Raw genomic sequence first — 26,050 nt, forward strand, 5'->3', positions numbered from 1 at the left:
TTCGGTCACGTGTTGTACTTCCGCCTTCCTCCAGCGCTTGTCTTGTAGTTCAATGGTTGCTTGCGTTTGTACATTGCATCGTTCGTTGATTTTCTCAACCTTTTGCTAGTTTCTGGTCATTTTTCCTCCGTTGTACCCATGGTAAGTACCTTCTCGAATTGTAGGTATTGTTTGTGTGTTTAGTTCAATCGATGCGGTTGTGTTTCAAACCTTTTTTGGGACCGTGTGAGAGGAAGACTAGGTTCGGGTTAGACAAGGCAGTAAGTTAGCAATGGTGAGTTAGCAGCGGTGAGTTAAGGCCTGTGAGTTGCCAGATCTTGAATTTTCAAGATTTTGCTGGAAAGATCTTGAATTTTCCAAATCTTGCCGGCAAATTTTCAATATCTTGCTGGAGGATCTTGAATTTTCCAAATCTTGCCGGCAAGATCTTGGGGCAATAATGGGGGTTGACAGGCCTGCGCGACTCTCATGTGCGTGTTCAGCCTAAATGATAGTTTTGCCCTCACGGGTATGTCTTTCAGAGAACACCCTTTTCTTTATAAAATGAGCGGTGTTCCCTGTAAATTTTGTTTTAGCACTGGATTTTCTTCTTATTAAATGCCATTTAAGATTTGGAGGATTTGTGCGATAGACACTGAAGAAAGCCATGTGTTGTATTATTTTTGATCTCAAAGGTCATTTTGACCTCTTGTTTTTTCTGTTTAGCGACTGTCGTTCTTATGCCGTTTGTGGCATTTAGTTTAGGTTTTCTATGGCTCATTTCAGGTGACAGTATAGCCTCTCTTTTTATCTTTATAAGGATAGGATTTGAACCGTGTAATAACTATACATTATCTTGCAGCTTAAAATATGTCAGATTGCCGGTCCCGGCTATTTCAGTGTTGCAAGATGTTATCACGGTTATTTGTCTCTTGATCCTTTCTTTAGCGTTGTAGCTTCTTTGAAAGCTATGCAATGCGTTAAATTGTTAAGTAACGGCTGTGAGTTTTGTTATTGCTCCTCTAAGCTGACTGTTACGGTAGCTTAGTATTTTCCTCCTGTGCTTTGATCTTGAATTTTCCAAATCTTGCCGACAAGATCTTGAAAATTCAAGATCTTGCTGGCAGGATCTTGAATTTGCAAGATCTTGCCGGCAAGATTTGGAAAATTCAAGATCTTGCCGGCAAGATCTTGAAAATTCAAGATCTTGCCAGGCAAGATTTGGAACATTCAAGATCTTGCTGCCAAGATCTTGAAAATTCAAGATCTTGCAACTCACCACATGATAACTCACTGCTGTAACTCACGAAAGACAACTCACAGAATTGGCAGTCCCTCCAGGTTTGGATTTAATCGAGTTAACAGTCAACCCAGGTCACGCGTGAACGGTATTTTCGAAATTTGAACGGAGTTTTGAAATTTACATGTCAGTTCTGGAAAATCGCCAACGAGATTTCCGAGTTCCCGTATAAATTTCCCTAGCTAATTGGCAGTATAAAGCTATGCATTTTTCTTTACATTGCAATATTGAATATTTCAAGAATAGCAATTGTTTCCCAAGTATTTTGAATCTTTTTTTCAGTTAATGCGTCTTTTTCGAAACGATTTTTAGAGAAATGTCCAACATTCCATTCACAGGTCGGACATTACAAAGAGAAATTCGGATGTTCATTTCATTCTTGGAAATACTGTTCACGCGTGACTTGGATTGACTGTAAATGTGGGAGAAACTTATAAAAGTGTGCAATTATTGAAGAAATTTACGTTTAAATCATGCACTTTGTTCAGGGTTTCTCTTCAGAAACGTCGAATTGATGTTTCTGATTTCGCTTGAACGTGTAAAGATCTGAATATGCTGCAATACTTGTTCAAATAATCTTTAGACAAGCATCCCGGTAGTTACAGAGGGCAACACGGTGAAAAATCAATTAAATGTTTGTATGACACTTGAAAGCCAAAACATCCTTTATTTAACCGAAACCTAACAAAAGTTTTAATAAAGCAGTAGCATATGCAGCACTGCCCCACCCCCCACCCCCAACCCCCCGGTGGTAAGTGGGGCATATGTCTTTATTGTCTGTCCTGGTGGCCGGGAATTAGTCTACCCCAGGGGAATTTGACAGTCTTGTTCAATAAATTTATGAATGATTGATTTTGTCCAAGGCCATCCCAATAAAATGTTTTGTTTCCCATCGCCCCACCAACCCATTTTTTTTTTGAAAGTAAAAAAATAAAAATTCCAGATTCACTAGTCAAAGAAGCAAATACTTTTATTTACAAGCACACGATCTTGTTTTATTAACAGCAATTGGTATGGTGTGATGTCGTTGTCTTTTATTGACATCAATACTACGAATAACGAACGAAAAGACCACATTTTCAAGTTGACTTTGTAACCAGGCTTTCTTATCTAGCAGCCCGGCCTTCTCTGAAACCCAGTCCCCTTCAAGTGTTCATTCTTTTTATTTTTTATTTTTGCCCGACTGACCGACCCACCATCACAAGAGACGGGGCGATGGGAAACAAAATATTTTATTGGGATGGCTTTAAATGAGGATGAAATGAGATGGTGAATCCACAGAACAAATTAAAACATTTTACTGGAACAATACTGAGAGATGAGACTTGTTTGATACTAAGTTGATGACTTGTAAACCCAAAAACAAAGAACTGTTTTTTTTTTACTCTCATGAAGGACATGAACAGGTTGTTTATGCCTGCTGTGGACATTGGCTGGTTTGTTTCCAAAAAATCCTGATGCCTGGAAAGGGTGGCAGGGTTGATAGGCACTTCTGGAAATGATTGATGCATTAGTTTACGTATTTTGTCAATTATGTTGTCTCAGAAAATATCCATACCCCACTACTCGATCCCTACAGCTCTAGGGTTTTAAGGGTTTTGTTCTCTGGACCCCCTCCCTTCTTAGGATTTCCTGTTCCGGCATTTTCTTTTTAACATGTGACAATCCAAATCAATGTTGCATACTTTGCAGATACATGTGTCTTAATGGGATGGACATGTGATTTAGGTGAAAGGGAAAAGTGACCTTTTGCCGTCAAACTGTTGAAATGGCATCAGCTTCCTCTGGGTAAGTAACTTTGAATTGATATGTCCTTGGACAATTTATGAGTGGGTGGTGCAATATTTTATATTGCAGTCTCATCTGTATCTATTGTAAAGCTGAGCCTCAGTAAACTCTGTTTACTTTCCCAGGGTTGTAGCTAAAAAATTTGTCTGCCAGTTAGCTGAGAAATTGAGCCGGCTAAAGAAGGCGCGAAGTGCCTTCTGCCGTTGGCGTAGCCAATGGAGGGGTAGGTACGGGAGGGGGTTGCCCCCTCCCATTAGGGGGGTATGGGGGGCCTCCCCAGGAAATTTTGAAAATTTTAATTCAATTTGGTGCACTCTGGTGAAATCTAGGGTCTCTTTTATGCCAAAAAAAAAACAACCATTAAAGAGAAGGTCAGCTGTGGTGCCGCAGTTTGAAACGTGTGGTACAGAGATTCACCCTGAATTTATTCAAAATTTTCTCCCTCGCTTCAAGACGTTTCGATATTTCCTTCGTGTGGTTTTCGTTGTTTGACGTTCCTTGAACTCTCTACCAGGTCTGTTCACTGTGCCCCTAAGGAGAATGACAGACCTTCTGAGTAGACAGAGCTTTGTTTTACTTCTGTTCGTCAATCTATACTGTTTTCTTAATTCTCTTTTTGGTGAGCTCACTAGAAGAATAGTTCTTTATTTGAACAAGGTAAAATCCATCAGGAGTATAAAAATTAGAAATAAGCTAACTCTCCTACAAAAAATTCAAAACCTAACTACAACTAATCTAATCCAACTAAAACCCGTTTTTTGTGAATGCAGTGTATACTCTTACATTAAAAAAGAAAATACATGCGTACAATTTACTTAACATTAAAGTAATGAGAAAGAAAGCTACATCGCTCTCCATTCGTTCCGAAAAGATAAGTGCTTTTAAGTTTGCACTAGAATATCAGAAAATCGATTCCTTTAAACTCTTAGAACTGCAAACAAAAGAGCTGTTCACTCGGTCGTTCAGCTGTTCATCCAGTTTCGCGGGTTCGTTCACCGGCTTGGTTTCTCTTTTGTTCATTTTCGCCGGCGAGCACTCGGCGGACCGTTTACGTTTCTGGTTTGTTCAGTTGTTCCTCGGTTTGCCCAGTTCATCTTGCTATTCATGGGCATAAACATGTTATAAACAATAAAATTTAACCAATTAAACGCTGTATTAAAACATTACGAAGAAGTTCCTTCATGTTTTTTTTCTCTGCCATGCTACAGAGAAAGACTTCTTCTTTCTCCGATCTGACACAAATACCTAGTAACAAACTCGTTCTCAATCTTTCGCAACGCCTTGAATGCGGGGGCTACCAAGCTTCGTGTTGACAAGATGGAGGACGCAGAAAACGGAAAGAGGACTTGGTAAACAAGTCCTCAAAACAAGACTTTATTTCAATTACTTTATGGCATCGATACTCAAGGTAGTCAGGAGTTTATTCAACCTTTTCACTTAAAATATATTATTCTGAATTCGAACAATTGCTTATAGTGGGTAACTAAAGAACTGTTCATTGCCCTTTTAACCGAGTGTTTGCCACCTAAAATTCAGCCGGCGATGACCTCTTTCCCAGCCGGCGAATTTCGCCGGCAGCCGGTGCTTAGCAGACAACCCTGCTTTCCCTTAAATTATGGGAGGGTAGTCCACCCTCCATACTCTTGTTAGAATTCTCATCAGATTTGCCAACTTACAGGTGTAAAGATATCTGTTAACAATATACTATAAACACTCCTGAGAAAAGAGATGGGTAGGGGGGGGGAGCGGAAGGGGGTGTAACCCTGGCTTGGATATTGTCATTTACTGTTCTTACCAGGTTGCGGCCTTGTGGCATAATTTCCTCAAAAAAAAAAAAAAAAAAAAATGAAATGGCACATTTAAAGCCAAGTAAATGTGCCCTTGATGGCGCACAAGTTCAAATCAGATGCTGTAAGCAAAACGGACTCAATGAAGTTACTTAGCAATTTTGCGATTGACAATCAAATACTGTTTTCTGCTTTGAAATTAAAGTACAGTCAAATGAAAAAAATGCATCAAAAGTAGTCCATTTTAAATCCTTCAACCAGTTTAATCTCCAAAAAACTGAGACTGAGTGTTTTTGTGGCTTAAATGAACCAAGGAAATAATAATATGCCATTTTCATGTCTGAGAATCACTCATTAGAATTTGACAACATGTGGCCAAGGAATACCTCAGAAAACAGGGAAATGATTTGATCCAAAAAATCTGAATGTTTTTAACAGAAAAGTATTTATTTAAATAATTAACATGAAAACAAGGAATTGCCAATGATTGATGACCTGGCTCTGTTAAAAATCTATGGGACCAATAATTATTTTAACATGTGAGTACATTGTAGAGTAATTGGTTACAAGCATAATTATGTTGGAGGAAATCTAGAATGATTGAGTAAATCAATTGTAATGCTGGTTCCTTAAAAGTTATGTTGCTATGGAATTGGAAATGAGCTCACCTTAAGAACAAATTATTTGTACCAAAATGACAATGCTCTTACAGGATAGTTTGAATTTACTTTCTCTCAATTTTTATTTGAAAGTAACTGCAAATGAGAAGTAGATACTATTAAACTATATCTGTTCAGCCACCTCAAACCTTGATCGGCGTACCCAGTGCCATCTACTCAACTTTATTGGAAAGATCTCTTTAGCTTTCTGGTAGCTGTTAATTTTTTTCTTGACACATTTCACTTAAAAATTTGTATGACATTTTGATGTTTCCATGGCAACCTCATTCTGATTAAGATGAGTAGCACAATCACTGTACCCATTTCTGTAACATGCCGGAAAATAATAAAATTTTTTATTTTGGGGTATAATCACTTCTTTGGTTTGTTTGAAACTCATACTTACAAATCTTACTGATTTTTAGGAAAATATTAGATTTTTGTCTTGTTTAACTGAATTTTTGATTTACCCATGAGCCCTTGCGGGCGTGGTCTTTTCCACAAATTATCAATTTTGTGTTCACTGGTGCTAGTAAAAAGTAAAAATGAAATGTTTTGACCTCTAAACAGATCTTTTGGACTACATAGAGGCTAATTTCTCCTCATTCAGATCTACTGGCACTCTAAACACTGTCTTTCTACTCCTCTTTACAACATGAAGATTGCTCAATATCCGGAAAAATTAATTTCCTTGAAAAATGTCTCAGGCCTCCCCTGTAACATTCATATAAGGACAGGTTACTAAGCTTTTTCTTCGACACGAAAACATGTAGTCCATGAGCCAAGTTCTGAAAAGTGGCTAAAAATTGATTTTCGTTGCACCCCCCACGGGACATAGTGACTTTAGTATCAAATTAAAGCTTACAGCCTGTATTTTTCGAATCTACTTGTTGCCAATTATGTAACCTGTGCTTCAGCGAGATATGCAATCATTTCCGTGGGGGTGTGGGTTGGGGGATTTTGCTCCCTGTGAATTCTACACAGCATAAAATGATTCAAAATGCTGCTGAAAGACAACCAATTTGATTCCAATTTTCTGTGTATACGATTTATACCATTCCCAACAATTTGCAATATGTGTCAAGCATTTTCATGTTTCCATGGAAACGGTTGCTATGGAGATCATTATAGAAATGTAGGTTTTTACTTTTTTGGCCATTTCAGAATGAACAAATCGATTAATTAGCAGATATCTATAAATTTCACTCAAAACATTTCCATTATGTTTAGAATAAACTATATTGAATTAGGAACTTTCATTACTATCCTTTCTTCATGATTTTAAGGAGCAGGGTACTAATAGTTAAGATGTATGGGGAAGTAAGGAAAAAAATTTTTTGCTGAAACTGTGAAAATTTATATCCAATCAACCACGGATCAATATCTCACCAAATATGCAGCAGTTATGCACCACACTTAGAATATCAAATTCGACACTTCAGAGGTAGCTGTCTTGTTGTCATGGTAACAGTTGCTAGGGAAACTTAGGAATGTCCAAATACCTTATGAAGGTGCTTTTAAGGCAAGTTTTCTAAAGGAAACCTACTCAGAATATTAAACAGCCACTTCCAACTTGCTAAAGATCCAATAATTATGTCATTGAACAGTTTCAAATGTAATATTGTCTTGTTATAAAACGTACAATCTTTCTTAGCAACAAGGAACTTGTGAATGTCATCAGTACCTCTTTTGAATGTATTCCCTTATACATGCAGTGCTCGTGAACATTTGAATTATTGATTTCTCAAGTCTGTTATGGCAAATTGTATCAACAACAACAAAAAATAAACGTCTAAGGGCATTTTCCAACGAGTTATCTTATTTCAGTTTTGCAAATTGTGACTATACTACCTTTTCATTTCTAGTTCCTGTATTTAATTCCTTATTAATAACCCTTTTTAAAACAAGAACGCATTGAAAAGTTTATATATTTTCATACGTTATATAAAAATACTTTTTTGACTGTATTTCATTGGAAAATACACAAAATTCTTTTAAACTTTGGAAACAAGTTGTCATTTAAGCAACCCATTACTCAGAACCAACCGGAATTGGTATACTACTCAGGTGTCCAAAAGGGAGACATTGTCGAAACCATAGCAACAAATCTGGTTTCTAATGCCGAAAATGAAAGAATGAGTGACGCTCCTGGTGATTCACTAGAAGTGCAAGACACAGCGTCGTACCAAATTTACCATGCTTCAAAACTGCTGCGTAGTCTACTGCTAGAAATGAAACCATCAATGCCATGGCCACCAGCACCTCAAGACTTAGATGATGGCAGCTCTATTGTGCTCAATCTCCTGTATAACATGTTTATAATAATAATAATAGTTTATTGGAATCCCTCTCGCAGCCTAAAAGGCTGAATTACAAGGATGGTCAGTTACAATAGTACAAGACACTACGGTATAAAGACATTCAGATAAATAATTATATAAATATGATTAAAGCACAAATAACAGAGAAAACATAACAGAGAAAAGGATTACAACTGGTCTTGATACTTAATGGTGCAGAAATCTGCGAACCGCTTTGTCTTGGGGACAAAGCGCACCGGAACACGTTCGCCTGATCGGAAGCAGTACGGCCTGTCAATTGACACACGAGGAATTAATGGCTTAAGGAGACGACAGGCAATCACGCTTGATAAAATTTATGCAAGCTTCTTCCCTTCTCTGGGAAAGGGCAGTGATGTCAGATTGAATTAGGGCTTCGTCATAGTGACAATTCGGTAGAATGATGTGTAGGGCCCTTTTTTGTACAGATTCTATAGCATCGTCTAAGTACTTTGGCAGAGCTGCCCACACAGGGCAGGCATATTCTAGTACAGATCGTACAATGCTACAGTACACTTGCACTAGCTGCTTGATAGTGAGGCCACTCTTCTTAAGCGCGCGCAGTGCGTACAAACGCTTGTTGGCCTTTTTGACTATATGCTCTATGTGTACGTTTGCATGGATGATTTCTTCGAAGGAAGACTACAGCGAGGAAAGAATTTCAGACGTTTCTCTAGATGTTCATCGCCTAGTCCTCTCCCTGTCTCAAGATGTTATACATTGTTTCAACCGAGGTCGGATCAAGACCCCTAAAGATGTAGCGCTTCCACTAACAGTCAAGAGTCTAACTGGCAGCGCTGAGACTGTGACTATACTCAACCGATTCGGACATGGCCTATCGTATACTCAGATAGAAGTTAAAACAGCTCTTGCTGAAAGGGAGTTAGAGAGACAAAGAGAGGGTGTCTTACTACCAAGTGTTTGCAGTTCAGGTGTACCAGGGGTGTTCTGTTGGGACAACAACGATCTACAAGAGGAAACATTATCCGGTCAGTATTATACATTACAAAGTTTTACGTTTGGAACTAAACAGTGCTATATATAGAATGTTTTCTTTTTAGGAAGGGGAGCAACTCATTGTACCAATGGAATAGTTATTCAAAGAAAAGCACTTACCTGCGCGTTACCTCCAGCAATGATAAACAACCAGCCCCGTAACAAATGTCGTTCTGTCAATGGCGTTTCTACTGATGTTCTTCCCTTCCATTCTGGGCGTCGACAGGGCTCCAGTCCACGGGGCATTGACGTCAACTTTCTAACGTAGACAACCCCGCAGGACAGCCAGTATGCACAAGCCATAGACTTCGGCTGGATACTTTGTAGACAACCATTTGAAGACACCCTTTTGCCATTAGCCGAACATATATTACACAAGTGGTACCTGCCTGGACTAGCTTCAACATAAAACTGCACGAGAGTGATGCCCCACGTGAATGCTGTGTTGGATACTGTCCAGTCATTGAAGCCAGCCCCCCCGAGCTTCCGACAGTGTATACTCTGCTTCGAAGGTCTCTGCAAATGGCCGACCAGCTAATCCAGCATGACGTTATTGTCGTCCTTGATCAAGCAATTTATGCAATTTATTTGGCAAAACCAGGAGCAGTTTAGGCATTTGGTAGTGCGACTGGGCTCCTTCCACACAACCTGCGCCTTCCTAGCAGCTATTGGCAAACGGTTTGGGGATGCTGGTCTTGCTGATATACTCTTTGAAAGTGGTATTGTCGGTTCTGGTCCTGTAGCTGGTGTACTAGAAGGCAGACATTACAACCGAGCTGTGGGTACACATAAGGTAAGGTAATAGCTTTATTCCTAGGGGTGCAGAAAATATAAGGGATGTGAGAGAAGAGAGGACGAACAGAGGGATTTCCAAGGTTGCGGGAACCGGGAGAAATAGGAACGATAATTGCAACATTGTGTGATAGTTTGCAATGGAACAAGCACATAATGGTGGGAACCACAATGGACAGGAGGGAAACCGGGAGTACAAGGTGTGAGAAGGTCTGGTCACCTTGTGCACCCCTGCCCCAACGTTTCTGCTAATACGAAATTTGTATGATTCAGGGAGTGAATAAAAAAAATTTTGCTTTAATTTAGATCGTCTTTGAAGCAATGCATCGGTTGCAGTGGCAGGAGTTTCGCACGTGGCTCCAGAAGCATGACAAACCAATCAACTATGCGATGCTGGTAGGTTCCTTGAGGGAGATCCGCAGAGCATTTGATGCAGAAAAGTTCGATAAGCTACTGTCGAATCCAGAGTTCCTGGAGCTCTTCCGTCTTTATGGCGAGTACTCAGAAGACAGCGATGGTCCAATGAAAGTGTTCTGGAACACGTATCTAGAAATGGTGGCAACGCTGATGAATTTCATTCGTGCTACCTGGGAAGGCAACTGGAAACTCCACCTAGATTCTGTCAAAGAGATGTTACCGACTAACTATGCCCGATACTTACCGGTCTACCTTGTTACCATGATGTCCTTGCAAGATACTCACCCTGAGGCACATCAGCTACTGGCAGATAGCAATTTTGGTGTTCAGAGATCCACATCCCATGGTTTCTCTCAGCTACCAGTTGACCAGACCATTGAGCAGACTTTCAATAGAAGTACAAAGACGAAGGGTGGTATAATAGGATTCAGTCTACGGAAAGGTGCAGTCCAAAGAAGGATGTTGACGGCACACTCCCATGCAGCGCTTGCAGACAAGTGTAGAGTGATGGTGTCCATGGACGGAGATCAGGATAAAGTACATAAGGAAACTGGCTGCACACGCATGCAAAGAGATGAGGCAGATGTTACGAGCGTGATGGAAGTTGTGGGAAACTGGTGCGACCCATTCCAACCGTCTGATGAGCTCACCAGCCTTGGTTCAAGGTATGTTGCTGAAGAAAGCCTGAAGTGTGATCTATTGGGTGCAAAGAAGAAAGGGAGTAACGCGCTGGTCTCTTTTCTTACAGATCATCTTCAAACCAACAATGTTGGCTTCTATGAGACACTGTCAAATCTAAAATTAGGCACGTTTCGCGATGTACAGAAGAAGGCATCGGTGAGAGCTAGAGGTAGGAATTTAATTCTCAGAGCAGACAGGAACTTGTTTGCCCGCTTACTGGTTATTGGTCAGAGTCGACAAATGGATCTTCGAGAGCTACTGAAACATGAACTTGGTCTCTTCCCATGGTCTCTTGCTTCGGTAGATGGCTCGATGGCTAAAACTAATAAGGCAGCTCTCTCTAAACTCCTAGAAGATGGAGTGCAGTGCTTGACAAGCATACCGCTTAACACAACAGCTGTCACCATAGATGCAATGGCAATGTTGCAAATGATTACAAGGGTGCCTGATCGCTTTGCAGACCTGGCAGAGATGCCTCTAACAGAAATCTTGGTGCTTACAGGAACAGCAACAAGGGTGGACTTTGTCGCTGATCAGTATCCTGATTAGTCAATAAAGAACACTGGAAGAAGTAAACGAGGTAGAGAGGGGCAAGTCCTTTTTGCCATAAGCAGTCGCGAGCAGCCCTACCCTCGTTAGTGGAAGAAGTTTATGTCTAATGGGACTAACAAAACCAGGCTGATGGACTTTCGCGTAACTGAGTGGTGAACTACCAAGTATGCAGAGAATATTGGAGCCCGTACCCACTACGTCACTCATGGAAACAACTGTACGAAGATTGAAGTTGTCGATGGAAAGATTGTAGCCTCGCAGCTCTGCAGCAGCCAAGAAGAAGCCGACACACGGATGTTTTTGCATGCGTATCATGCCTCGTCCTGCGGGCACACATCAGTTGCCATCAGATCGTCAGATACTGATGTTGAAGTTATAGCGTGTTACCACCAGGCAAATATCTCAGCATCCATAACATTGATCAGTGGAACACGATGCAGATCTCACCTCATCGGTGTGCCAAGCTTATGTCAACAACTAGGTCCAGAAATATGCCAGCTGCTACCAAGTCTACATGCTCTAACCGGATGTGATACAGTTAGTACCTTCGTTGGGAAAGGAAAAAAGAAAGCCTTGAAGATGGTGATGGAAAAACAAGACATGAGAAACAAACTTGGGGGTATCGGCGAAACAGTGCCACCAGGAAATGAAGTGTTTGCAAATGTAGAGCATTTCGTGTGTGCATTGTACAATGGCAGTGGCGAAGAAGGGATAAATGAGATCAGATATAAGATGTTCTGCAAAAGTAAGAATATGCAGTCTTATCAGCTTCACCCAACAAAAGCAGCTCTTAAACACCATATAAAGCGTGCTAACTATCAAGGCTATCTGTGGAAGAATTCCTTATAAAGATCCATTGAAGATCAAAATCCAAATGGTCAAGGATGGCAACTAAAAGATGGACAACTGGAAGTGGTCTGGTCTCATTTGGCCCCTGCCCCTGAGGGTGTAATGCAGCTTGTATGCTGCAGGTGCAACAGACCGTGTGATTCAAGACGCTGCTCCTGTGTAAAGAATGGCCCTCCTTGCACAGAGGCTTGTACCTGCAATGAGGACTGTAAAAACTGTTCTGTGGAACAGGAAGATGAAGACGGAGATGGAGATAAGGACAACGAGGAAGATGTGCATGAGTATTAAGATAAAAATTAAAAGAAAAATCAAGATACTTTATGAAATTAAAACCCTGCAGCCCTCGAGCAAGCTAAGTTATAGTCAAATAAAGATTACATAAGTCATTGCTCAACAAAACCATGTTGACTAATTCGTTTAGCTTTTTTGAAAGTTATGTGGTTCAGCCCTAGTTTTCTTCAACACGCTGCTGTGCCTGTTATTGTAGCTTAGGGCAATTAAAGCAATTTAGTGTTTAACGAATTTAAGTTCACAAGGATTGTATGTATAATGGCATTCGCAAGTTCCTGGATGCTAAGGAAGATTGTGTTATGACGAAAGCCAGATGTTACATGTAGAACTGTTCACTGAAATATGAGATAGAAGTGGTTGTTTAATGTTCTGAGTAGTTCTCCTTTAGATCCTACTTAAAGGAAATTCATAAGGTAATTCGACATTTCTAAGTTTCCCTAACAACCGTTACCATGACGTGTCATGTCATTCTGAAGTGTCCAATTTGATATTCTAAGTGTGGTGCATAACTGCTGCATATCTGGTGAGATATTGATCTGTGGTTGATTGGATATAAATTTTCACAGCTTCAGCAAAAAAAAAATTATCCTTACTTCCCCATACATCTTAACTATTAGTACCCTGCTCCTTAAAATCATAAAAAAAAGGATGATAATGAAAGTTCCTAATCCAAGATAGTTTATTCTAAACATAATGAAAATGTTTTGAGGGAAATTTATAGATATCTGCTAATTAATCGAATTCTTTTTATTCTGAATTGGCCAAAAAAGTAAAAACCTACATTTCTATAATGATCTCCATAGCAACCGTTTCCATGGAAACATGAAAATGCTTAACACATACTGCAAATTGTTGGGGATGGTTTAAAATGTATACAAAGACAATTTGAATCAAATTGGTTGAGTTTCAGCGGAATTATGAATCATTTTATGTGTGTGGAATTCACAGGGAGCAAAATCCCCCAGCTCACCCTCCCCCCCCCCCCCCCATTGAAATGGTCACATATCTCGCTAAAGCACAGGCTACATAATTGGCAACAAGCAGGTTTGTAAAAACCAGGCCACAAGCTTTAATTTGATACCAAATCTACTCACAGGTATCCCAAGCTGTATGAGCGTTAAAATAAAGACCTTTGTTTTGATCTTTGTAATTTGAGTGTCACGATGAGTGTTACGCAATGGCGTAAATTATAAGGGTTTGTATGGGAATTTACGAACGTGTTTTGGAATCGAAAATAAAGGGCATGAATTGGAAAAAAATGGCTTACCTTGTCTCCTCGGTATCTTGCCAGTGTTTGTGTGCCGTATTCTGGCCATTTCAGCGCGATTTAGTGGGTTTTAGGGAGATTATATATAGAGAGGAAATCAGCAAACCTAAAACCCACTAAATCGCGCTGAAATGGCCAAAACACGGCACACAAACACTGGCAAGATACTTAGGAGACAAGGTAAGCCATTTTTTTCCAATTCATGCCCTTTATTTTCGATTCCAAAACACGTTCGTAAATTCCCATACAAACCCTTATAATTTACGCCATTGCGTAACACTCATCGTGACACTCAAATTACAAAGGTCAAAACAAAGGTCTTTATTTTAACGCTCATACAGCTTGGGATACCTGTGATCTACTATGTCCCATTGGGGTGCAACGAAAATTATTTTTTCAGGCCTTGGCTCATGGACTAATGGCGTCTTTGCGAAGTAAACTGCAGATTTCCAAACGCTCTTAGCGGGGTTAATGGCTGTACTCCGCTTTCAATATGGCGTCAACATCGCGAAAAACGTAGCGACTCAATGAAAAGGTAATATTTTGGCCGTTTTAAAAGCTATGAGGACGAGAGTATGGAAATAACAAGGGGAACTTGTGAGCATTCAGATCTGCTCGGTTTAATAACCCGATTGTACCTTGTTTGGATCGCGGCGGTGAATGAAAAGGTGAGTTCTCAAAAAATATTATTGCGTAATTGCGTTTCAATAAACCGTAGCGACTTCTTTGAGCTATCATTTCTCCGCTTATAGTCGATGCCTTTGACTGATTTTTCCCTATGTTAAAACATTAAGTATGAGCATTTAGTTGATGTTTTTATTCCCTCAGATATCAACTTGAGCTCTACTACGGACAACAACATAGTGAACCTCTAAATTCGTCAACGCAGTGTTACAGGAAGGATACTCCAGAAAGATGAATCCTTTAAATGTGTTTTAATAAACTTGAAATGTTGAAATTTTGCTCAAACGTATTGTTTATTCACAGGCAGCCCAAGCTTGCGTCACTAGAGAGCGTGTAATAATTAATTACTAGTGGGCATGATGACCTTTGAGTGCAAGCAGCCATTGAGAATTTTTAAAAACGCATTATAAGGCTTTGTATGGGAAATAAAATACTGTCGATTATGATGTTTTAAAAACGCTGAATTTAACTTTCATTCAATAAAACGAATAAAACTGCCAAGTTCGCGGCGTCACTGTACTAGAGAGCGTGTGATAATTAATAACTAGTGGGACGATGACCTTTGAGTGCAAGCGGTATTGGGTTACGGGCAGCCGTTAAGAATTTGAATGCATTATAAGACTTTGTATGAGAAATAAAATACCGATGATTTTGATGCTTAAAAAAACGCTAAATTTAGCTTTCATTCAATAAAATGAATAAAACTGACTCACCTCTGGTGTATTCTTGTGCGTTTTGGGGTTTCTTTTGCCGTTTCGGGCATTCTTTGGAATCACTGTCATTCCCTTCATAAGACGAAGTCAAGGCAGCACACTAAGATTTCGACCGTAAGCTCACGTAGTCCGCTCAGAGGCGGTTTGGGCCTCGAAAATCCATCACAGCCGCGATTTTTTCACGCAAAGCTAAAGCCCCATCATTCACAAACGTCGGTGAATGCTTCGTCGTCAAAAATCCCCACTCACTTGGCTGGAAATGAGCATTTTCTGCTTCCGATTCCACGATAGCGTCGTTTCTCCAACAGATGATGATTTTGAAAATGGTCATGGAGCTTGGGTCTGAGGTCAAATTAACTCCACCCGATGGGGTACAGTCATTTCATGTACAGCACTTACCCTATCCCCACAGTTACGCTATTGGTGGCTCGTAACAATGGAACTGACCGAGATGCTGCTGTATTTTAAAAATTCTCAATGGCTGCTTGCACTCAAAGGTCATCATGCCCACTATAGCTAGTAATTAATTATTACACGCTCTCTAGTGACGCGAGCTTGGGCTGCCTGTGGTTTATTGTGTGTTATCACTAGGTATAATCCGTTTGGCCATACAAGCTTCCTTTTTTATGAAAAATGTTTTTGAAAATTTTTACCGCGAAGATTGTGTTACGCGTTACAGTCAAAATTTGCTCATTTTCTCATCTTTTCCCGTTATTTTTTCAAAAAGAAAAATGTAGTTTACACTTTTTACACTTTTATGGTAATTAACAATGTCAACCACAGCTTTATGCAAAAATCTAGCTTTGTTGAAGGTGTTTGATAGAATAAATCAATGAAAGTTTTCCTACCACCCCCAAATGGGCATGATGATTGTGCTACTCATCTTAAATGTTGAAAGTCTTCACATACAGCTGTAAAACCTTAGTGTTTTATACTTTCCTAGCTAGCCTGGAAAGGGGGTTATTACACAGGGTACTGGGTTTATTTGAAAAGGTCAAGAACCATCTTAAGGAAGCTCCCAACAGTTTTTGTGGCCTTGGGGTGAATCTTTTCAAATGGAAATTTTGCGCACAATAAATTTTATTTTTTGTTGGTTTCCAAGTGACAGCTGTTACCATAGCAGCAGTAACACAAAGCCATTCATTTTGGATAACGTTGATTATCTTGAAATCCAGTCAGACACTTTCAGAAACTTTCAGAAATATTTGAACTGCTCTGCCTAGACAAGTTGTGGGTGAACTTACAAATAAATCTGCAAGCGTTAGTGAATAGTTACAAGAGTGTTTTCACTCTTTATTTGCTTTAGGAAGGGAAAAAATATTTCATGATCCTAGCTCTTATAATTATGTTAGCCCTTCAAACTGTTTTTACCACCTCAGTTGTGGTCTAACCCTATCCCATGCTCAAGCCATGAAAAAATGAACACTCCTTTAATCTAATTTTCATAAACTTTAAGAACAAGCCACCTTGGAGTGACAGACAATCAGAAGCGATGGCTTGTAGCTGGAGTAGCACTCAACAAGATCCTTGTACCACAAATCCGTCCTTTTGTGGAACAAGAGGTTGATAAAGAGTACAACAACCTGAAGACCAGCCACAATATTCATGCACAGAGCACATCTGGCCGTCTTCAGCGATGGTCTAGATCGCCTAGAAAGTTTTTGAAGTATGAAAACATAAACGGAAATGATGTTCATCCAAAGCTTCCTGGTGGAAGATATAATTATTCCTTGTTTGACTGTCGGGTGTTAACGCACATTGCATTTGCCAAGCTCTATGTTGAGAGCTACATGGCCAAGTTCAATACTTTTGATGATCACTGTGATGCATCAGCTCTGCTTTCATTGCTGGGTGGGGTGCCTGTGTTCCCTGTTGCTGTACAAGCTGCTGCAGGTGATGTCAGAATGGCAAGGAATGACTGGGCCCACTGTGTCTTCAGCAAATGGGATCAAGCCAAATTTCAGCAGAGCTTTGCAGAGATGGAAGACCTGGTGAGAGTCATGGCTCTTCCACCTGCAGATGAGGGAAAGATTCTTGGAGAACTAAATGACTGGGAAAATAAAGGTTAGTGCATCATGTACATATACTATATGTGACCGTCTACAGGAAAACAGTGAATGAGCCACAGAAACACAGTGAGTAAGGTAGCTACATGCTTGCACGATTCTGACAGGACACACTTATCGTATTTGTGGAGGTGGATATGGAAATGTGCGCAAAGAAGAACAATGGATTTTAATTTTAAGGTAAAGGTAACATGCTTGTGGCCTTTGTTTGCATGTGGCTAATACAGTAGAGTTTGTATTTTTAGTATGATGGATTAACATGTTTACATGTATGTCTTTGTTAACATATTGCTATACTTCTGTTCTGCTATGCTGCCTCTACTTTTCTACTTTTCTATCACCCCCATGATTTTGATGTGGGTGGTTTTCCCCCATATACAGCTGACATACAGATAAATAGACAGTTTATAATTAAAGTGATTTACAGATCAACATTTGGAAAGATAATTCAGTTGAGACTGAAACTCCTGCCACACCTTGATTGTTTTGGTTGTAGGAATGCTACTCTGTATGAATTCCCCTGTTGATCCAGCATTGTTGCAGCTTGTCGACCAAAAGATAAATTCTCTCCAAGACGATGTCAACTTGATGTCTGTAGAAGTTGAGGAGGAAAAGGCAAGGGTCCAACAGGAACTGCAAAATATTGCAACATTGTTGGAAGAGATGAAACTAAGTGTACAAAACTTGGAGGACAGAGTGGATGACTTTCAAGGTACACGTATGTTTAACTTTCCTTTAGACTCATCCACACCCAATCATAGCCTATTAAGGTTAGCGCATACCTAAATTTAGAGGTATCTCACGTCCTAAAGATGTAGCGCATCTGGTTTAAACTGTGGATACCTAAACCCTCACATCAAATTGATGCTTATAGTGCTATAGCTATCAAACTATACCAAGAATTTTGAAATCAAATGAATTGTCGAATTTTTCGTGACCTCTAAATGTGACAGTCCGAATCACCTTTTGAAAACTACAAGTCAAAGCAAATTTTGTTTTTCGCTGATTTAATTTGCCCCTCAGTTTCCGGACTCAAAGCGCTAAAAAATGTGTCTGCATTTTGCCATATTCAATTGCAGTGAAAAGCTGCAGAACATTTTCACAGTCGTCTCCTATGCATTCTTCTTAAAACAACGTGTTGGATCACTAAATCAAGCGGACATCATTGTATAAGAAATACAAGAATGACTGCAAGTAATAAACTATACGTTTCACGGTTTGGGATTTTCATTATCAAATAATTTTCCGGCCAATTACTGATGGGTCAAAAATTGACCTTGGGTAATAATTATGCCAATAATTATTATTGGCATTGTAACCGGAAAATACAACCTGACTGGAAAGCCAAGCTAATCCCAACCCAAGCCAATTACCCACTGGAAAAACCTCAGATAGAAGGTGTGTGTAACCACAACTACCAGTAATAAGTGACAGTGAATTAGACAGTGGTTACTTCACAATGAGAAAATATTGGTATGAAGATTGAAATGAAAACTTAAACAATATATATTTGATTTTATAGACTTGTGAGGTAAAGTAGTCTTAGTGTGTCGTCTTTACGTTCTGATTGTAGTGGATGTAAACCAGAGGGTTGAGCAAGTGGAGGTAAAAGTGCAAGATCTTCAAGGTGATTGACTGCAGTGTTAAGAATTCATTAAATATGTTTGTGATTGTTGAGAGGACATGATCCTATGATTCAGTAATTATTTCTTCCTACTTAACGCTAAAACCTACGCAATAAAATTTTTGTGGGAAATCTCCCAAAAATCCCTTCCCTGGAATTAATTCTTCTAAACTTTGCAAAAAGCTGTATCTATGATTGCAGTTAAATTAAATACAAAATTAAATGGGAGTCACTGGCTTGATTTTGAGTTATAACCACTTAAATTTAAAATGAGGGATGTTATATTGTCGTTATGGTAACCTGTTATGTTGTCAAAACAACCATTACTTGGTCACCAGTGTTGAGGTACATGTATCTCTTTGATACCATCATTGGTCAGTCAAAGTACTGGAAAATGATGTAAACCTGTGCCAGCTACCTAGTAAACTTATCAACACCATTCATAGCCTACTAAGAACCAATTCTGGGGATGAGGGAAAATCCAAGCGTGACTTGGCTGGTGAGCAATTTGCAGACGATGGGCTCTATAAAACAAATACAGCATCAGAAGCGAATGAAGAAATCATAATCGCAGCTGCCTCCTATGCATTCTTCTTAAACAAAGAGTTGGATCACTAAATGACAAGCCGACATTGTTGTATAAGAAGTACAAGAATCACTGCAAGCAAACCATATATTTTGCGGTTCAGGATCTCCATTATCAAATAATTTTCCTGCCAGTAACTGATGGGTCAAATGTTGACCTTGGGTAATTATTGGCAGTGTAATCGGAAAATACAACCTGACCGGAAACCCAAGCTGATCTCAACCCAGGCGAATTACCCACTGGGAAACCTCGGGTAGAAGGTGTGTGTAACCACAACTAATAAGTGACTGTGAATTAGACAGTGGTTACGTCACACAAGAAAATGTTGATATGGAGATTGAAAATGAAAACTTAAACAATTTAAGTTTGAGTTTATAGACTTGTTAGTGGGGTAAAGTACTCTTATTGTCACTGTTGTCAGTGAAGCTATGGTTATGTTAAAAAGGTTGCCAATCCCTCATTGTTCTATGTATTTTTCTATCTATTTTATTTGTAGCGTTTGAAAGGTATAATTTGCCTTTGTTAATTACGTTACTCCTCTGCAGGAAACTATTTTATTGCAGGCTCATCTCGTTCAAACACCGTTGTTTTTAGAGTTTTGAAAGGGATCTAAGTGAGAGCATTGGAGTCTTTTTTCATTTATTAGTACTTAGGATAGAAAGAAAAGACAATTATGTCGATCATGAAGTAGGGGTTAAAGATCAGGGCACAGTTGATCAAAGCCTGATTAAGCTATAATCCTGTATTAACATATGAAATTTGATTTGATTTTAATTACTAGACGATAAAGTTTGTTGCAAAAGATTTTTGTCCCTCAGTTTTGATTTACCGGTAGACTTTTCTTTACCTTTAGCTTGAAATGAAGCTTTAAACCATTTTCAGCGAGCGAGATGAAAACTTTGGTTAACGGTTAGGACAGAAAACTGGAGTGATTACGCCTAATCTTCAGACTATGGCGACTTCAGAGACTTAATTGACACTATTATTTTCTTCAGAGCCACTCTTTCTCCTCCTTCTTTGGGGAGTCAAAAGAGGTTTTGCTCGCATGGTACAATAAGAACAACAGCAACTACAGATAAAGACAACCGTGAATAATGTGGACTCTGGTCAATTGTTTTAGATGAGAGTATTTAGCAGTCATATAATCAGTGAGGGTGAACTCTTCAGTTTTTTTAATAATTATGTATTCGTCCCATCCGTAAACTACTTCAGTTTCCATTCAACTTGACTGATACCAGAATCAATGAAGCATAGCCAAGTGTAAAAAATCCGTCACTGAAATATTCGTTGCTGTATTGTTACGTCGTGAGCATTTTTTCACTCCTTTTGTACCTCAATTCTCACAGGAAAATTTGAGGACTTGACACTCAAAGAGAAAGGTTCCATGGTAGCCACAACGCACCAAGACAATCGCAATCCAGCTGGTTAGTTTATTTCTGCGATACGTATGGGATTTTATTACTACAGTCTAAGCAAGATTAACATGGTTTTAGTTCTGGCTTCTGTTTTGGATATCACGAATGGATATACTGTGGGGTGGGGGTGATTCTGCCCCTGCGGACTTTAAACGTGGTGTATCGCTTTTAATATGCGAACAAACACCGCGAATTAAGGTTTTGGACTTTTCCTAAATTTGTTTTTTAGGGAGCTTTTTAATGTTCATAGAATTTGATTTTACCTTGGCAATTATATTTTTTACGGGCAGGTTTTCCAGAAATTTTAATGCAAAATCAACCCTCGTGTGATAACTTTCATATTTTGAAACAAATTTTAGTGTTCTTTTAGTCACATTAAACTTGATATCTGTGGATCAGAAATTGCAGTCCAAGGAACAGTTGATGTTTTGTTTTAAAGTAACAACTTTTTTGCGTTTGACTTTCAGGGTTACGCTTGACATACGTCTTGCATTTTGTAGAATTGACTTGTCGACTTGATAGAACATGTTTCTTTACAATGTACAATTTTGTTTTTATTTAGTAACTATTTCTACATGTGGACTATAAGGACAGGGTCTCAAAACCTTACCGAGTCAGGGGGGCTGAGGGATAAGAACTGCACGAGTCGCTCTTGAATAACAAGCCGGTCCAACAGGGACAAAAGATTGAAAGAGTTTATAACATTCTCCCAATAAATGACCAAAACTAACAAACAAGCCTTTGAGACAGTCTGTGTGTAACGGCTGCCATAGCCTTGCCCTCCCTGAATCATAGGGTAGTAAGTATTTGTTTCCTCTACTATTGTAAATAACTGTATTTTAGTGTATGCCTCTATTACTATACAGTGGGCTTGAGAGTTCAGGACCATACAGCTATATATGAATGAGAAAATTGTCTCTTGTCAATCTTGTTTACTTTTCAGTTTTCATTTGGTTCGGACTTAATCCGTTGTCGCATGTAAGATGTACATGGCTTTTATTTAATTGAGGGGAACTGGGTTGTGCTGTTAACACAGTTTGTGTTTTTCAGTTAACCCTGAGCAACTTGTAGAGCTCATTAAACGAGAGTACAAAGGCGCCTTGCTGTGTCCATTTCCATGGTGTGAAGATGAGTTGCAGCTGGAACTTTCCAACATCTTTACAAGATTGAAGATAGTGAGCAAGACCAAAGAACGATCAAGACTAACCGATGACATCGTCAATATGTCAGATGTGTTTAGACCGTATGGCGAATGTGGAAAACCAAGAGTTGTACTAATCGAAGGAAATCCTGGAATGGGCAAAACTACCTATTGTCAAAAGCTTGCATATGATTGGTCCTTGGGGGAAATTCCACCCGAAGCTTCGTTTCCTAAAGCAGAGATGCTGCTCCTGCTGAAATGTCGTGACATGAACATGAAGACGTTTGACATCGAGGAAGCTATTGATGATCAGCTTTTACCACAAGATGCAGACGAGAAGGAAAAGCAAAACTTCTTCAAGTTCATTCGCTCTAATCAGTCAAGAATCTTACTAGTTCTTGATGGCTTGGATGAGTTGCGCCAGGATCTGTTCCAGAGTGTATTACCCTTGATTCAAGGCAAAGTATTTTCTAACATTTACCTCATGTTGACAGCTCGGCATGAGGCAGGGACGAGGGTGAGGCGATACTGTGACAAGCTTCTGGAAATAGTTGGCTACACCCGCAGTGATGCTGACAGTTATATTAAAAGGTATTTCAGCAAACACGATGATCCAAGTCTTGCTGACAGAATGATTGAGAAGTTAAACAAAGACGAGCAACTCAGACAATTGACTGCCAATCCACTGAACACCGCTTTGTTGTGTCTTCTTTTTGAGGAAACAAGAGGAGAGTTTCCTTCCAAAAGAACCGAGTTGTATGACGCCCTTATTGAATGCAGCCTCAGGAGGTACTTTGTGAAGAGGGATGTTTCATTAGATGGCGACGATCCCGTGGAGAGGTGTGCAGACCAGCTGAATCAGTTGGGAAGGATGGCTTTTGAGGCCTTGCTGAACGACCGGCTCCACTTCACTGAAAACGAGATGAAATGCAAGTCAACTGATTTTCTGCAGTTGTGTTTTGTAACCCGAGAGCCAAGTGTGAGTAAGATGAGGCCAATGCCTTGCTATGCTTTCACGCACAAATCCTTTCAGGAATATTTTGCGGCGTTGTACTTGGCTCACCAGGTCTTGCATAGCGACAAACAAAGTGGTCAGGCTCTCTTAGCTCAGCTCAATCCTGATAGCAATTGGCCTGTGTGGGAGTTTCTCTTTACCATGGTAACAAATAAGAGCGTTGATAAGGGAGGTTTTGTTGTTTCACGTCTGTGTGCTTTTTTCTTTCGCGATCGATATGTGGGTCATAGGACGAAAGAAGAGAGCATCGTCGATTCGTACTCCGATGTCCATATTTGTGAAGCTACACCTCTCGTCCGCCGGTTTGAATATTCACGAAGTTTGAGTGAGGATGAAAAAGAGCTGAAAACCGTGCTTATCAAAGCACTCCATCTTGTTGCTGAATGTGAACGTGGCGAAAATGAACTAAAGGATTACCAGAAGAAAATGGTACATGTGCTGGCGCTCTGCTTTCCATTACGTAAATTAGAACTTAAACCAAACTCCCGGTACTGTAAAGTGTACTCTGAATATTTGAAACTGAACTGCACAATAACAGATTTAAATTTTGAGAGCGACTTAAACGAGTTACTGTTAGCAGCAGTTGAGGATGGTTTCCATTCTAAAAACAAGCTGATGCGTTTAAGTTTGAGTCACTTTGATGTGTATAGCCATTTTCTTTACGTTATATTGCCGCAGTCTCAGCAACAAAGCGCTTATTTGGATTCACGTCAGCGATTCTTATGGATTTCGCATTTCGGTTTCAAAGCGCTCGGAAAGATTCTGCTGTCGTGCCGATTTTTGACGCATCTGCATTTAACAGACGTATGGATCGGCAGTGAAGGTGTCAAAGCACTTGCAGTCCTCCTTAAGAGCAATAGTTGTTTAACACATGTTGGTCTGGAGTTTGCCATGATCTGTGATCAAGGAGCCATAGTACTTGCAGGCGTTCTTCAATCGAATTGCACTTTGAAACACTTGAGTCTTCCGAAAAATTGGATCGGTGGTCTTGGAGCAGGAGCTTTGGCAAAAGGGCTTCAGTCCAATCGTGCCCTTGAGTATTTGAATCTGTGTCTGAATCCCGGCGGTGATTCAGTAGCTGTGGCACTGGCTGAAGCTCTGGAATCTGAATGTATCATAAAGTACTTGGATCTAAGTCAGTGTCCTGATCCTGTCGAGAAAGACGCACCTTTCTCCGAGTCCGATGGCGTCCGCAATGAACTGATTGGACCCTCAGGGGCATCAGCACTTGCAAGAGGTCTTGGAGTGAATTGTTCATTGGCTTTTTTAGATCTTCAGGATAATGCTATCGGTAACGCAGGAGCCGCAGCTATTGCAGAGGCTCTCCAGTTAAACTGCACTCTGACTCAGTTAAATCTCCTTGCCAATGAAATCGGCGACTCAGGGGCAGAAGCTCTCGGAAGGGCACTGAAATTAAACTCTACTTTGACGCATTTGAATATTACATGTAACGAAATTAGTGATTTAGGTGCGGTAGCCATCGCACAGGCTCTTCAATCAAGTGGTATACAATTAACTTGCTTGAATCTCGGTTATAACAACATTCACTCTTTGGGAGCAACAGCCATTGCAGAGGCCCTTCAGTGTAATTGTTCCCTCACCCGTTTAGGCTTGTATAACAACAAGATCGAATCTTCTGGTGCAGACGCCTTTGCAACAGCATTACAATCGAATCGTACTTTGACGTACTTGGATCTGGGATCAAACAATATTGATGATTCAGGAGCCTCAGCATTGGCACAGGCTATCCAGTATCATAATAACACTTTGAGGTATTTGGACTTGACGAAAAACCCACTGATTGGTGCATCAGTAGTGGAAAACCTTAAGCGGATCGATAAGCCAAATTTTACCCTGAAGCATGACCTCGGGAGATAACGCCATTTAAGCTAGTTAAAGTATGTCAATCCAAGTTTTAATTTTTAGCCAAGTTCACCTCCTGTTGAGAGAACTGTTAAGTTAGTTTCTAGTCTCACGCGAGCGCAACGATAGTCTGCCGAGAATTCGTATTTTTTTGAAACTTCCGAGGACTGCAAAAGATATCGATTTGTCAAGACTAATAGGAGGTTAAAAAACAGTTTAATTGATTGATATTGTCAGTACTCTTACAAACCGTCACCTCATCTATTTTTATAAAAACGCGCAGGTGCTCTTGCCAAACAAGTGTTTTTTGTTTTTCTCAATACTATATGTAGTAATAATCCACAATGCGGCAGGATACATCATGTCAAGTAACAGAAGAGGCTTTCTTCTGAACTCTGCATGTGTAATTTGAAGGATTTGGTCTACCTATTTTTCCACAAATTGGCATGTTATGTGAATGGCTTTGCTGTTTGTGTCATTTTCAACGAATCTGAATGACTGGTAGATCTAGAGCAAGTCCTTAATTCAATTTCTGAACTGACTGGTGCGGCCGGCTAGTTCTGAGAAAATGGTAAACGTCTTAAGATGTAACAAAACATCATATCACCGATCTAAAAGCAGAGACCTATTTGTAAATAGTTAATTACCAATAAAGTAGTTATTAGCTTAGTGTGGTCTGCGTCATAACAAATTTCAAAACATTTTGTGGTCTCACCCTCAGTACACAGATGGAAAATTGTGATGTTTCCGTTTGAAACTTTTCCAAGTTTTATCTGCTCGTTACGAATATTGATACCTACAGGTAATTTGGCCGCCACTGTAAAGAGATTCGAGTGACGTTTCGAACGTTAGCCCTTAATTCTTTCAAATGTCTTTATTTGTACATACTAATTTACAATATTACAGCAAAGAAACGGGGATTAGAAAATTGTGGAGGTGTGTAAACGAAAACCCATGGAGTTAAAAAGAGTTTACGCACCTGATCTTATACTTAACAAAAGATATCATGGATTTAAATTAATCTTATCTAGTGAATGTACATGAGTATTTCGATTCACTTTGACGAAGGGCTAACGCTTGAAACGTCGGCTCTCGAATCTCTTTACAGTGGCCAAATTACCTTATCAACTCTCTTGATAAAACTAAGCTATCTGCTCGTTAGCTTGCTTGTGCGGAACAACACAGTCTACAGAGAAAAGGAAGGTTCAAAGTGTTTTTCCCCCAAGCCCACTTCTCACAAAAGGTG

General features: G+C 39.7%; 2 protein-coding genes and 1 long non-coding RNA gene across 3 annotated transcripts in view; 2 read left to right on the forward strand and 1 right to left on the reverse strand.

Moving 5' to 3' along the window:
* Nucleotides 1–26,050, reverse strand: part of LOC146488072 (uncharacterized) — an 84,909-nt gene that overhangs the window by 56,181 nt on the left and 2,678 nt on the right. The gene's annotated exons all lie outside the window — the stretch shown is intronic.
* On the forward strand, nucleotides 103–25,473 carry LOC146488077 (uncharacterized). The gene is made up of 7 exons (XM_085121197.1): nucleotides 103–141; nucleotides 2,972–3,067; nucleotides 16,551–17,158; nucleotides 17,657–17,872; nucleotides 18,734–18,787; nucleotides 20,717–20,794; nucleotides 21,836–25,473. The coding sequence occupies exons 2-7, from the start codon at nucleotides 3,048–3,050 to the stop codon at nucleotides 24,817–24,819; spliced, it is 3,960 nt and encodes a 1,319-aa protein (XP_084977323.1). The 5' UTR covers nucleotides 103–141; nucleotides 2,972–3,047; the 3' UTR covers nucleotides 24,820–25,473.
* LOC146488078 (uncharacterized) lies at nucleotides 7,599–12,712 on the forward strand. Its single transcript, XM_085119784.1, has one exon. It carries the CDS (start codon nucleotides 9,962–9,964, stop codon nucleotides 11,285–11,287), a length of 1,326 nt encoding a protein of 441 aa, XP_084975910.1. The 5' UTR covers nucleotides 7,599–9,961; the 3' UTR covers nucleotides 11,288–12,712.

This window comes from Pavona decussata, unplaced genomic scaffold (genome assembly GCF_977016875.1).
Source record: "Pavona decussata unplaced genomic scaffold, jaPavDecu1.1 SCAFFOLD_11, whole genome shotgun sequence".
Taxonomy (NCBI): Eukaryota; Metazoa; Cnidaria; class Anthozoa; order Scleractinia; family Agariciidae; genus Pavona; species Pavona decussata.